The 12,537-nt window shown below is 38.6% G+C and overlaps 1 protein-coding gene across 2 annotated transcripts in view; it reads left to right on the top strand.

Annotated features, from left to right (window-relative positions):
* RET (ret proto-oncogene) overlaps nucleotides 1-7,663 on the top strand; it is a 168,311-nt gene extending 160,648 nt beyond the window's left edge. For both annotated transcript variants that reach the window (XM_075349037.1, XM_075349038.1), the window contains exon 20: nucleotides 5,925-7,663. In XM_075349037.1, coding sequence (XP_075205152.1) covers nucleotides 5,925-6,082 — 158 coding nt within the window. In that variant the 3' untranslated portion in view covers nucleotides 6,083-7,663. The remainder of the gene's footprint in view (nucleotides 1-5,924) is intronic.
* Nucleotides 7,664-12,537: the final 4,874 nt, after the last annotated feature.

Raw genomic sequence — 12,537 nt, 5'->3', positions numbered from 1 at the left:
TGCTTAGTGTTGGTCTATCACATAAAATCCCAATAAAATACATTTAAGTTTGTGGGTGTAATGTGAAAAAAACAAAAGTTCACGGGTTGTGAATACTTTTACAAGACTCTGTATGTCAAAACTAAAACTAGTTGGTTCATTTCATCTTTAATTAGTAAGGTTTTATTCTAAACTTGGATGTATTCATTCACTTATCATATTTCTAATCTCCTATTAGAAGGTTTGATTGTATAATTAAGTCAGAGTTTACATTACTAGCAGTTTTATTTTTGTAAGGTGCCACTGAATTTTAAGTTCTATATCGATTTGATTATGACTAGATTATTTTGCACTGGATAGTACTGAAGATCATATCCTGATCATGTATAGAAGAGAATACGCAGATTTAAGATAGACCATCTCCTAATTATAGCCATAGGACCATATTTCAAAGGGATGACCACATATTAATCCTATGAAACAGCATCAGACTGAATGTTTCAGGCTAATATCCTTAAAGGGAACCTGTCAACAGGTTTTTAGACCCTAAACGAACATCATCTATGTAAAGTATATGAAATGTTGATGACATCCATACCTTTTGTTTTCTAAAATTGTATTGGTTAGCGCACTATTGTTAGGGGGCTTGGCTGGCATGTAAACTCGATGGCCTCTATTCTTTCTTCTCCTCCCACCGCCAGCCTCTTGCTCGTGGCAGACAGGTCACTTTTTTCTGATTCCTGCTCCCGCACTCGAGATCTTGTGGAAGCACGGTCATTCCTGGGTGCAACACCTTGGTCCTCATGATGTTGTGAGAGCCACTCTCTCAATCTGCGCTGCTCCTGGAAGTATTGTTGGCTGTACAAAATCTTGTGTTTTTAAGCAGGTCACAGAGAAAAGTGACCTGTCAGTCATAGGCAAGAGGTGGCAAGAAGAGAATGTGGAAGAAAGGCTGGTGCACTACAAGTGCAGGCCAAGCTGATAATATTGTAGGAAATGGACATACAGATTTATAATACAAAGGTATGGACATCATTAATATTTTAGATGCTTCACAGAGATGTTAGTTTAGGGTCTTAAACTTGCTGACTGGTTGACTTTAAATATCCACTTTTTATTTCATAGTTAAAGGGAATTTGTCACCAGGTTTTTTGCAACTTAATCTGAGAATAGAATGATGTAAGGGCAGAGACCATGATTCCAGCGATGTGTCACTTACCAAAACGTTTGGTGAAGTTTTGATAAAACTCAGTGTTTCATCAGCAGGAGATTATTAACCCCTTAACGACTGCGGGCCGTAAAATTACGTCCTAGCGGTCATAATGTTACTGCCCGCGGTCTGCCGGCGGCAGCATGCCGCGATCGGCGCACATCTCAGCTGATTTTCACAGCTGAGATGTGTGCCTGCTAGGCACGAGCAGAATCGTTATCTGCTCGTGCCGTTTAACCCCTTATATGGCGCTGTCAATATGTGACAGCACCATTATAAACGCGATCGCGGTAAACTTTTACTTACCGCCCGATACCGGAAGTCACGTGACGCGATCACGTGACTTCCAATAGTTGTCATGGTAGCACAGGGTCATGTGATGACTCCTGTACTACACCTGACTTGCCTTCACTTTCGCTGTGCCAGCGGCACAGCAAAAGAGAAAGAAAGCGTATCTGCTGTTTACAGCCTTGTAGCTGTGATCAGCAGATACTGTAGAGAGATCGGATTGCTGATCGCAATAGCCTCCTAGGGGGACTAGTAAAATAAAAAAAAAAGTTAAAAAAAAAGTTTTAAAAAATTAAAAAAAAACAAAAAAACCTAAAAGTTCAAATCGCCCCCCCATTCGCCCCATTGAAAACTAAAGGATTAAAAAAATAAAAAATATACACACATTTGGTATCGCCGTGTTCAGAAACGCCCGATCTATCAAAATATAAAATCAATTAATCTGATCAGTATACGGCGTAGCGGCAAAAAAATTCCAAACGCCAAAACGACGGTTTTTTGTCGCCACAACTTTTGCGCAAAATGCAATAAGAGGCGATCAAAACGTAGCATCTGCGCAAAAATGGTACCGTTAAAAACGTCAGCTCGAGACGCAAAAAATAAGCCATCACTGAGCCATAGATCCCGAATAATGAGAACGCTACGGGTTACGGAATATGGCGTAAAACGTGCTCCACTTTTTTCGGACAAACTTCCGATTTTTTTGAACCCCTTATATAAAAGTAAACCTATACATGTTTGGTGTCTACGAACTCGCACTGACCTGTGGCATCACATCCACACATCTGTTTTACCATATAGTGAACACAGGGAATAAAATATCTCAAAAACCATAGTGCTATCGCACTTTTTTTGCAATTTTTCTGCATTTGGAATTTTTTTGCCGTTTTCCAGTACACTATATGGTAAAACTGATGGTTTCATTTAAAAGTACAGCTCGTTCTGCAAAAAATGAGCCCTCACATGACCATACTGACTGAAAAATAAAAAAGTTACGTCTCTCAGAAAAAGAATGGCGAAAAAAAAAAACGGAAAGCAAAAAAATCGGCCGGTCGTGAAGGGGTTAAAGGAATAATAAACGTGCTACCAAGTAGTCAAGCGTAATCATGAGCTCTGCATAACCCTGCCCCTATCACTGATTAGCAGCTTTCTATGTACATGGGCAGAAAGCTGCCAATCAGTGGTATGGGCGGGTGTCACAGGTGACAAGGGAATGCAGGGAAACCTATACTGGTTCTAAGGCTGGGGCCCCTGCTCTCACTCTAACACCCGGAGGTACCCTTGAAGGTAGGAAGGTCCGGGCCTCCAACCTAGGCCCTGTCTCCTGTCTTTCATGGAAAAACATTTTAGAGGTATAACAGGCGCTGCAGGTAACAGGGAGCCAAGATGTAAAAAAATGTCAACATTTATTGGGCACAACGCTTTTCCAGGACATTAGTCCTCTTCATCAGGTGCTAATAAAATGTCCTTACAAGGATCTTTTCATATGTTTAACATTACATCATTAATTCAACATAATTAAAACAATTGGTAACAACAAATGGTTAATAACTCAGTCCTAAAACAGCAAAATAAAAAATACAAAGAAAGCCGATTCAGTCTACAATTTACATAGAAATAAATATATATATATATATTACTTGTATCCTTCATTAATTATACAAGCATAATGCAAAAAGTTGCCCTATATATATGCCCTGTCACCTGTCTTTGTCCCTGATAAGACCCCCCTCCACAACCCACCACCGGGGGGGGATAGGGCAAGAGCAGAAATTTACAACCCCAATGGCAAATAAAGAAAAAATGGGTAACAACGACTACAACTCGTACACACAGCAACCACACACAAAGGAGCCACTAAAAGTGCACAAGGGAAAACAATATAGAAGGGGGGTAAGAAAACAGACTACTGGGGAACATCCATACCGTACAACCAGCACACCTAGAACTGCTGCAGCAAGAACCAATGCTGCAGCCCACAACGCAAGTCTCAGAGAGAGACTACCAAATTAATGAAAATAACCGGCATCCTCTAGTGGAAGTAGAGGGCATTTATAGGCTGTAGGCCGAAGAAAACACCTGACCAGAAGTCAGGAGCTACTGGAAGGTAAATTGACATTAACCCTCTCCTCCCCAAAGGAAAGGGAATCTATTTAATCAGTAGAGCCCCCCAATATAAAGTGAGATTCTGACTCAGAACCTGTCACAAAACTCTGTAACAGAGAAAAGACTGACAGGGGGGGTTATAAGAGCTCACAAAGTACTGCTAGATCTGCAGCAGATAAAACTTTGATATTATCAGAACAGCAAGCAGCCCAGCAAGTGTCCCATCACTGGACTCAGCACTACAGCAGGCAGCTCTCAGGTAGGGTAGAAAAACCTGGTCACAGATTTTCTTTAACGCATGAAAAGAATCTAAAATTACCATCTGCATGGCATAAACATGAAATAAAAATCTAAGTGTAGCATATTTCTGCCAAATTAGTTCGTATTTTCATTGTTATCCACCTTATATTACTCTAGTTTTAACAAATCAATATGAATAGATTTATTAATTTCTGTCATTAATGTCTTCTGGTGGAGAGATGACAATACATATCATTAACAGGGTTTTATGATAGTAGAGAAACATGACTGCTTGTCAGGGGCTATGTTACATTTGGATATTGCAGCTCTTCACTTTCCAAGTGTATAAGGCCTATGTGAACGAGTGTAGACAACAACAGGCAAAAGTGACACCATTTCTTCAACTCCTTCCAAACCCTTTAAACTCCACAGCTTCACAAAGAAAAAACTTGTATTCTGATGATGCCGCGTACAAGTTATTTTACATTATGTTTTGTGAAGAATTGTTTTTTATGTTGTCTCTTGAGATGTCTCTGGTATAAGTGTCTTGTTGTGTTGGTGACCTGAGACAGTAAGCATAGTTCTTGCCAAAACTCCTTAATTTTTTGCTTCTGATTTTCAGTAATGAAAGAATCAGACTTGGGATTTTCCATTATTCTATGTTCAATACCCATACACAATAAGGGGAAGAGTCTTACCAATGCGTGTAAGAGTATTAATATTGATTGACCCTGGATTATAAAATCACATACATTGGCCTCACGAAAACTCAGTCTTAATTTGCAACCTTACGTGGTGGACTTCCTCTTAGTATATTCTGGTTACTCTCGTGTTTCTAAACTGCTTCACAGACATAAGCCATTGTTGTTGCCTTGGAAATGCAAAAATGTTAATATCTTTTATTTTTAAAGGGCAGTAGTTTTAATATCCAAAATGTCTATTATACACTGGAATCCATTACCTTGTAATATTACTAACCTCAAAGTTCGTGATTTAGACTTCTTTATGCTAGGACTAGACCTTGACTTTGTGACTATACTCAATATGACCTAGTCTGTTTAATTTAGTGAGGCAGATGTATCAAAACTGGTGGGAAAGTGGTATAGTGGTCCATGGTTTCTAATTAGATCTCAACAAAATAAAAAGTACTAAGTTGAAAAGACATAGGTCCCATTCATTAAGATTGGCGCTTGGTACTTCAGTCTAAATGATTGGAGAGCTGGAGTAAGATGTGCCAAATTCATGAAAACACTACTTCATAGATAAGAGTCATCCTACAACTGGCGTCTGCCTCCACCAGAAATGTCACAACAGAAATGTACTCCTGTCCCTAACTGGGGTAAGCTGTTATACCACTAAGTTGGCGTAACTCTTAAAAAATTTGCCGATCAGGCTTCGCCGCGCCCCACCATTGCTCCTAATTTTGTCAGATCTGACCAGAACTGACGTAAACTCAACTTAGAAAAGTCACAATATTTTTTTGCAACTCTAGAGGGTGCTTTACACGCTGCAACATTGCTAGCGATCTCGTTAGCGATGTGACACGCCAGATCGCAGATAAGATTTGCCGAGATCGCACATAGGTCATTTTGTAGCGCCGGTCACACGTGCGATCTCGGCAAATCGTATGTGCAATGAGATTGCTAGCGATGTCGCAGCGTGTAAAGCACCCTTTTGTGTTTTACTCCAGACTCATAGTGCAAACACTTTGATTTGGGCCCATAATTTCCAAAGTTTGCATGTCGCCTAACTACTAATTTAATAAGAAATGGACAGTTTTACAAGGTGGAAGTGAGAGTCTACTTCATTTCATTTTACTGTTAATGGACTCAGATTTGTCCTACTGGATTCTATTTTTCACAGATGTAAAGGGCCAAGAAGTGAAAATCCTTTTTTTTTTTTTTTTTATAGCACCATGACTATTGTGAATTTTTAGCTTTTTTTTGTCAATTATGTTGTATGTCTTTGTAGCAAAATCAATGGCTTATGTTCTTTCTTATTAAAGGGAGTTTTGCCAAGGGCCTTACTGTCTGCACGTGAAGCTATTACTATATATTTTTGGTTCTTCAGTGCAGAACAAATGATGTCTTTTCATTTTTAGGCATGTCTTATCCGAACTGGCCTGAAGAGAGCCCCGTTCCAATCCCGAGATTCGATGCCAATAAGTCTGTTTTTTCAAGATATGCCAATGACTGTGTTTATTCTAATTGGATGATTCCACCCGCAACGGCAAAATTTATGGACAAGTTTGATAGCTAAATATCAATATTATTTTTCCTAGAAGGTAACACAATTCTGAGCGGGAAAGAAAGAAAACAAGTTAAAAACACACCACACAAAGAATAAATGGAAAGTCCATTGGCTGGTTCTTTGTGCCAGTGAAAAGTGGTCAAACCAACGATGCTCTCGTGTGTCAGTTGCACCAAATTTTAGCTTGACCTACCTCTAAGGCTGCTGGAGAGGGCTGCACAAGTCACTTCAATCTAATAACTACATGTGTGTCTATCTGTGTATGTCATATACATATATACACACACATACACAATAAACATGTAAATTATTGTATTACTCCCCAGCAGCAAGAGTGGGCTCTGTTATTCTTTCCTACAACATATCAGACCTGTAAGCCAAGCTCAGTAGAACCTTTTTGTATATGCTGCTGTTGCACAAATAGTCTGTATTCAGTACACTCATGTATGTGTTGCTGTGAACACAAAATATACTTATTTTTGATCATATGTTAATTTAAAAAAAAAATATTTTTAAAGTGTAAGTTAAAAATTTTATTTAATGTTTGTGGACACCTTGGTACAAGAGAACTTTCAGTCTCATTTACTGGTGGTTACATATAGAGGCAAAAACCTATGTATATGTGTACATATTGCATCTGCTGTATATGGAGGTACGAAATACACATTCAGACATACAGTGTTATATGAAAAAGACTGGATTTATTATCACTTGTACCAAATAGTTTGGGCTTCACAATTAAAATGACATATAAATTGGTTAGTTCTGGGGACTACTGGGACCTTAAGAATGACTTAGTAAAGGTCTCCTATAAATGGATATAGACAAAATTAATTATATTTTGAATATTTCTCTGAAATACCCTCTTTATGATTTTTTTTCTGTAGTTCTTCATTATAATATAGCACAGATTCACAAACCCAATCTCAGTCACTTATAGGTACATTCATACTACTGTGGAAGTATGGCGTCTTCAGAAATGATGTCAAGTCTAGACAATGAAATAAAATAGACACAACACAAAAGAATAATTTGCTAGGAGAAGCCAAATAGCAGTTTACTTCTCAGTTTCCAATTTTATATTCCTTTTATATGTATTTTTTTAAGTACAGAAAATGGTATATTTTAGATATAATTTCAGTTTATTACATGATGTGTTTGAGGATTGACTGCCTACAAGGATGGCTTCTGGAAGACGAAGCAAGACATCACTTTCTAACTATGAGTCTCGTCACGCTGTACTGATTAGCTTTGCTACACTTGCCATGTTCCGCCAAGCCTGAGCCTTTCATATACTTGGGTTTGTGTCTTATACTTGAGGGGCCTTTACAAATGGTTCAGGTGCGTCTGTCTCAAAACTCAACTGTTGTTGTCAGACTGTCATGTTAAACTGTGATTTTAAATGCTGCACAGTATGGAAATATTACTATGTATCTGCTCTACCATGAACCATGTCATTGATATATTGTATTATATTGGAAATAAATCATTCTGTCACTAGAGAACTGTACCAAAGAGAGATGTTAGGTTTGATTTTAACTTGAATATTTTATTTTTTTTCTTTACTAAAACCAAACCTTACTGTCATCATTACATTGTGTTTTGTGTGATTCCAGGGAAAATCATCTACTTGTAAGTATGAAGTGCGCTCTAAACTAATTCCCTATAAAATTATCAGCCTTTAAAGACATTCTATTAAACTTTTCATTCTAATATGCACCTATTATTATTTATTTATTTTTGGGGTTTTTTAACTTCCATTAATTCCAGGGTACTTTACATCTGAAAAGGGTTTACATACATATATTACATGTCTTGCATACAAGCACAGTAGGAACAAACTTAACAGTGAAAAACTAATACAAAGGGGGAGAGAGCCTGCTGTCAAGGTCTTGCAATCTTCAGGCGTATATCGTACAGAAAGCAGGTGACAAAACGATTGCACTCGCTAAGTGTGCAACTGACTGGGGACGTGCAGGACGTTCACCCTCCATTATTTTCTACTGAATTTGTGACCTCTGACACACCTTCAGCTAAAATGTATCACGATGCAGAGAGCTACTAGCTCTCTGCACTGCAATCGCAGTAACGCCGGGGCCACACGAGGACTGGCAGCACAGCAGGAGCCGAGTGTCATGCGAATGTGACTGCGACTGAGGTCCGATCATGCGATCGGACCTCAGCTGCGGGGGACGGGCCGGCACTGAGGAGGGGCAGGATTTATCTCCCTCTCTCCTCCGTAGCCGGCTAATGCCATTCTTGCCCTGCACTCACTTCATAGACTTGAATGGGTGCGAGAGAAAGAGTCTCGTTTTACATTCGCAGCATGCTGCAATTGTTTTCTCCGTCGGATTGGGAGTGAGAAAATAATTGCTCATGTGTGCTGGGACATAGGCTAATATTGGTCCGAGTGGAATGCGATGTTTTATCGCATTCCACTCGGTCCGATTTTCATGCCATGTGTCTTAGGCCTTATTGATGCTAGCTAATCAGAGGCCGGCGGCTGATGTTGACATGTCCACCGCTGCCATCCACCACCTTTTATTGGCTATGAAGCATGAAGAGGAGTCATCTCATCGTAGGAGCGAGAGAAATAAGAACATTTATATATTTGTTTTTCTTCTAAATGTGTTGAAGAAGAGGATGGGGAACACTACAGGAAGGGTCCAGAACAGGGGACATTATGACAGGAAAGGGGGACATTATTACAGAAAGGGGCCCAGGATGGGGGCCACTAATAAAGGTTGTAGGATGTTATTACAGGACGGGGGCCAGGATGGAGGACATTATTACAGGATAGGGGCCAGTACAGGGCCCATATTTAAAGGTTGGAGCAAAATCCCACAGTTTGGGACAAGGATGGAGGCCATTATTACAGGAGCCTGACATCCCACCAACAAGCTGGTTTGGGACCCAGGTCCAAATATTGCACTGGGGCCTATAGGTCATTAGATACTCCAATGACAGGAAACCATGCAGGACTCCTAGTTGTAATGTTTTCAAATACTGGACATTAGAATACCATAGAGTTGCTTTCTGTCTAGTTTAGAAAGCAGAAAGGGAAATGAGATATATAATTATAGGTTTATATAAATATGTACCATAATTACAGCCTATGAAAAGTTTTGTTTTTAGGATTTCCTTAGTATTGCACAGGGGATGCCTTGATAATGATTTCATCACTTAGTTAATGCTAAGAAAATCCTGAAAACATGACGTGTTGGGGCCGTGAGGACTGACGTTTTCTGAAACACTGATGTAGACAGCCACATTTTATAAACACATGAAAACATTGCAGTCTATGTTGTAAAGTTAGGCTAAGACCGCACTTTGTGTTGCCCTACATGCAGTTTAGAACGCACGTTTTTGCCTTAATTGATTTAACCAAAGTTGCCTTTTCCAGAAATTTAGCGCTGAAAACGCATGCGTATTTACCGCGTTTTTGATGCGTTTTTAGCGCTGTTTACATGCTTTTTCACCTGCGTTTTGACAGATGAGTTTTGAACATGAAGACACTGCTAAATAAAGATTAAATAGTCAAAAAGAATGAAAAAAAGAGAAAAAAAAAAGGAAAACAGATATAATTTTGGAATTAATAAAGAAAATAGTTATATTTCATGAACTTATAGCTGTTTTATGATATTTAATGCTAAAATAGCAATAACATCATAATTTGCTTTAATTGTCGGACTATGTGTGTGTGTAAAGGGACATATTATTCCATTATTTTAATGTCAGAAAAGCATGCGTTTTTGAAGTCCAAAACGCGTGTTTTCTGCACCTAAAAAGCAGGTAAAACGCTGGAACTTTGAAGTTTCTTGGTTTTTGCCATTTCTCATTGACTTCAATGTTAGCAAAACGCACCCAAAATGGCAAAAACAATTGACATGCTGCTTCTTTGAACGCATGGCTTTTGCAACAAAATATGCAAATTAAACGCAGAGTTTTAAAACGCAAAGTGCGGTCTAGAAATCTACATTTTCCATAGACTATTATGGAAAAGCAAAACGCATGCCTTTTGGCATGAAAACGCTGCAGAAACGCAGGTAAAAACGCAAAGTGCAGTCATAGCCTTGTAAAATGTGCTTTGCTTAATACTATAAGAAACAATAAATATAACACAGAATTCCATATTGTCAGTGAGAAACACCATATACAAGATTAGGCTAATGCTGAGCGCTGTAATACAAACCCTTTGCAGTGTTTCTGTTGCAGCCATAAGGCTCAGATGCTACTTCTGAATGAATCCTATTTCACAAAGGTTGGGGCGTCGGTAACCTGTTTGATTGAATCTAAATTTTTCGATTTAACTCTGCTAGGAACATTATAAAGTTATTTTGCATTCAGCAAAAAAACCAAAACAAAATAACTATTCATTGTATAATGAAAAGTGCTACAATTTTGTAAAATCTATATTGTATAGTATATGAAGTATTCACTGTGTTCTCATATTTTAGTCTTAAAATGTAAATCTTCAATCATTTTCTTCTAGGGGATACAACCTTTTCTGAATGTACTGCCTGCCTAAGTGGCCGAGAGTTCTCTTGTAATTTGCCATGCAATCATTACCTTTCCAGAAGAATTCACTAATTATACAAATAAAACCTGATGGTTTACATGCAATATTCCAAGTAAAGATCTTAAAAATCACTATTTTCCTTAATAAAGAAATGTAAAAATAAATACATATTTGGTACTGCTACATCCAGAAATGTCTGATACATAAAAATATAAAATTACATAAAAGGAATCTGTCAGCAGGTTTTTCCTTCCTCATTTGAGAGTAGTATGATGTAGAGACCCTGAATCCAACAATGTATCACTCAGATTACTGGGAGCAGCTGTTGTGACACAATCAGAATTTTTAGATTTTGCATGTAGCAGAGCTGAGAAAGTCCTGTTCCGCCGACACCAAGCTCCCTTTAGAAATTGTACATTGAGAGTGAGGTGTCGATCAGGGGATGGGGTGTGTCGGACCGCCGTGCTTGTGATATCGTAGTCTGAGCAATAAGAAGTCCTGCTTCTGTTCTGCTGCTTAAACATTATAGGAAAACAACAGATCAGACATTGACAAGACTGGCATCCGTGAATTATAGGTTTAATCCTTGCAGCATGCTGTTTTCAACTTACATAGCACAAACTTGCTGACAGATTCCTTTTAAGAAGATTTGTAAACTCGATAACGAGATTAAAAAAAAATCAAATCACTACAATTGCGTTTTTTTTGTTCACTAATAAATGCAGTCAGCAAGCCCCCACACAGCTCCATTGATGTAATATAAAAAGTTGATGAGTTTCAGAAAATGGCAACACGAACCATTATTTTAACCCCTTAACGACCGTGGGCAGTAATGTTACATCCTAGCGGTCATAGTGTTAATCTCCCCCAACTGCTGGCAGCAGCTGGGGGAGGTTGGCGCATATCTCAGCTGATTTGTATAGCTTACATGTATGCCTGCCAGGCACAAGCGAAATTGCGTTCCGCCCATGCCTTTTAACCTCATAAATGGCGCTGTCAAGATGTGACAGAGGCATTATAATAGAAATCAGCATTATAACTTTACTCACAGGTCTCCATCGGAATTCATGTGGCATGATCACATGGATCCGGTGATTGTCATGGTAGCACAGGGTCATGTGATGACTCGTGTTATCACATAACTAAGGTCCTGTAAAAAACAGCCACGTACTGGCTGTTACAAGAGATAATCATTTCTCCTGGTCTGAGTGATGCTGCTCTGATCAGGAGAAATGAATGAGTGATCAGACAGCTGATCGTTATAGCCCCCTGGGGGAACTAGTAAATCAAAAAACAAAGTATTAAAAAAAGTTTAAAAAAAAACAAAAAACCCTAAAAGTTCAAATCACCCCCTATTCCCCCCAATGAAAATTAAAGGGTTAAAAAAAAATATCCACACATTTGGTTCAGAAATGCCCGATCTATCAAAATATAAAATCAATTAATCAGATGGGTAAATGGCGTAGCGGCAAAAAATGCCAAAATTACGTTTTTTGGTCGACACAAATTTTGCGCAAAATGCAATAACAGGCGATCAAAATGTAGCATCTGCGCAAAAATGTACGGTTAAAAACGTCAGCTCGAGATGCAAAAAATAAATTGTCACTGAGCCCCAGATCCCAAAAAATGTACGATATAGGTCGCGGAAAATAGTGCAAAATGTACGCCACTTTTTTCGGACAAATTTTAATACTTTACATAGAAGTAAACCTATTCATATTTGAGACATCACAGCAACACATCATTTTTACCATATAGTGAACACTGTGTTTAAAATATCTCAAAAACAATAGTGCTATCACACTTTTATCATTTTTTTTTTTCATTTGAAAATAAAGGAATCATGTCTACAATTGGTGAGCGACTTATTTTACTTAGCGGACAGCACACCACTGCAGACCAGCTCTTCACTTAGGCTGTGTCCGCACTTTGCTTTTTACCTGCT

This window comes from Anomaloglossus baeobatrachus, chromosome 5, assembly GCF_048569485.1.
Source record: "Anomaloglossus baeobatrachus isolate aAnoBae1 chromosome 5, aAnoBae1.hap1, whole genome shotgun sequence".
NCBI lineage: Eukaryota > Metazoa > Chordata > Amphibia > Anura > Aromobatidae > Anomaloglossus > Anomaloglossus baeobatrachus.
Note: the sequence above shows the minus strand (reverse complement) of the source record. Positions and strands in the feature narration are given on the sequence as shown.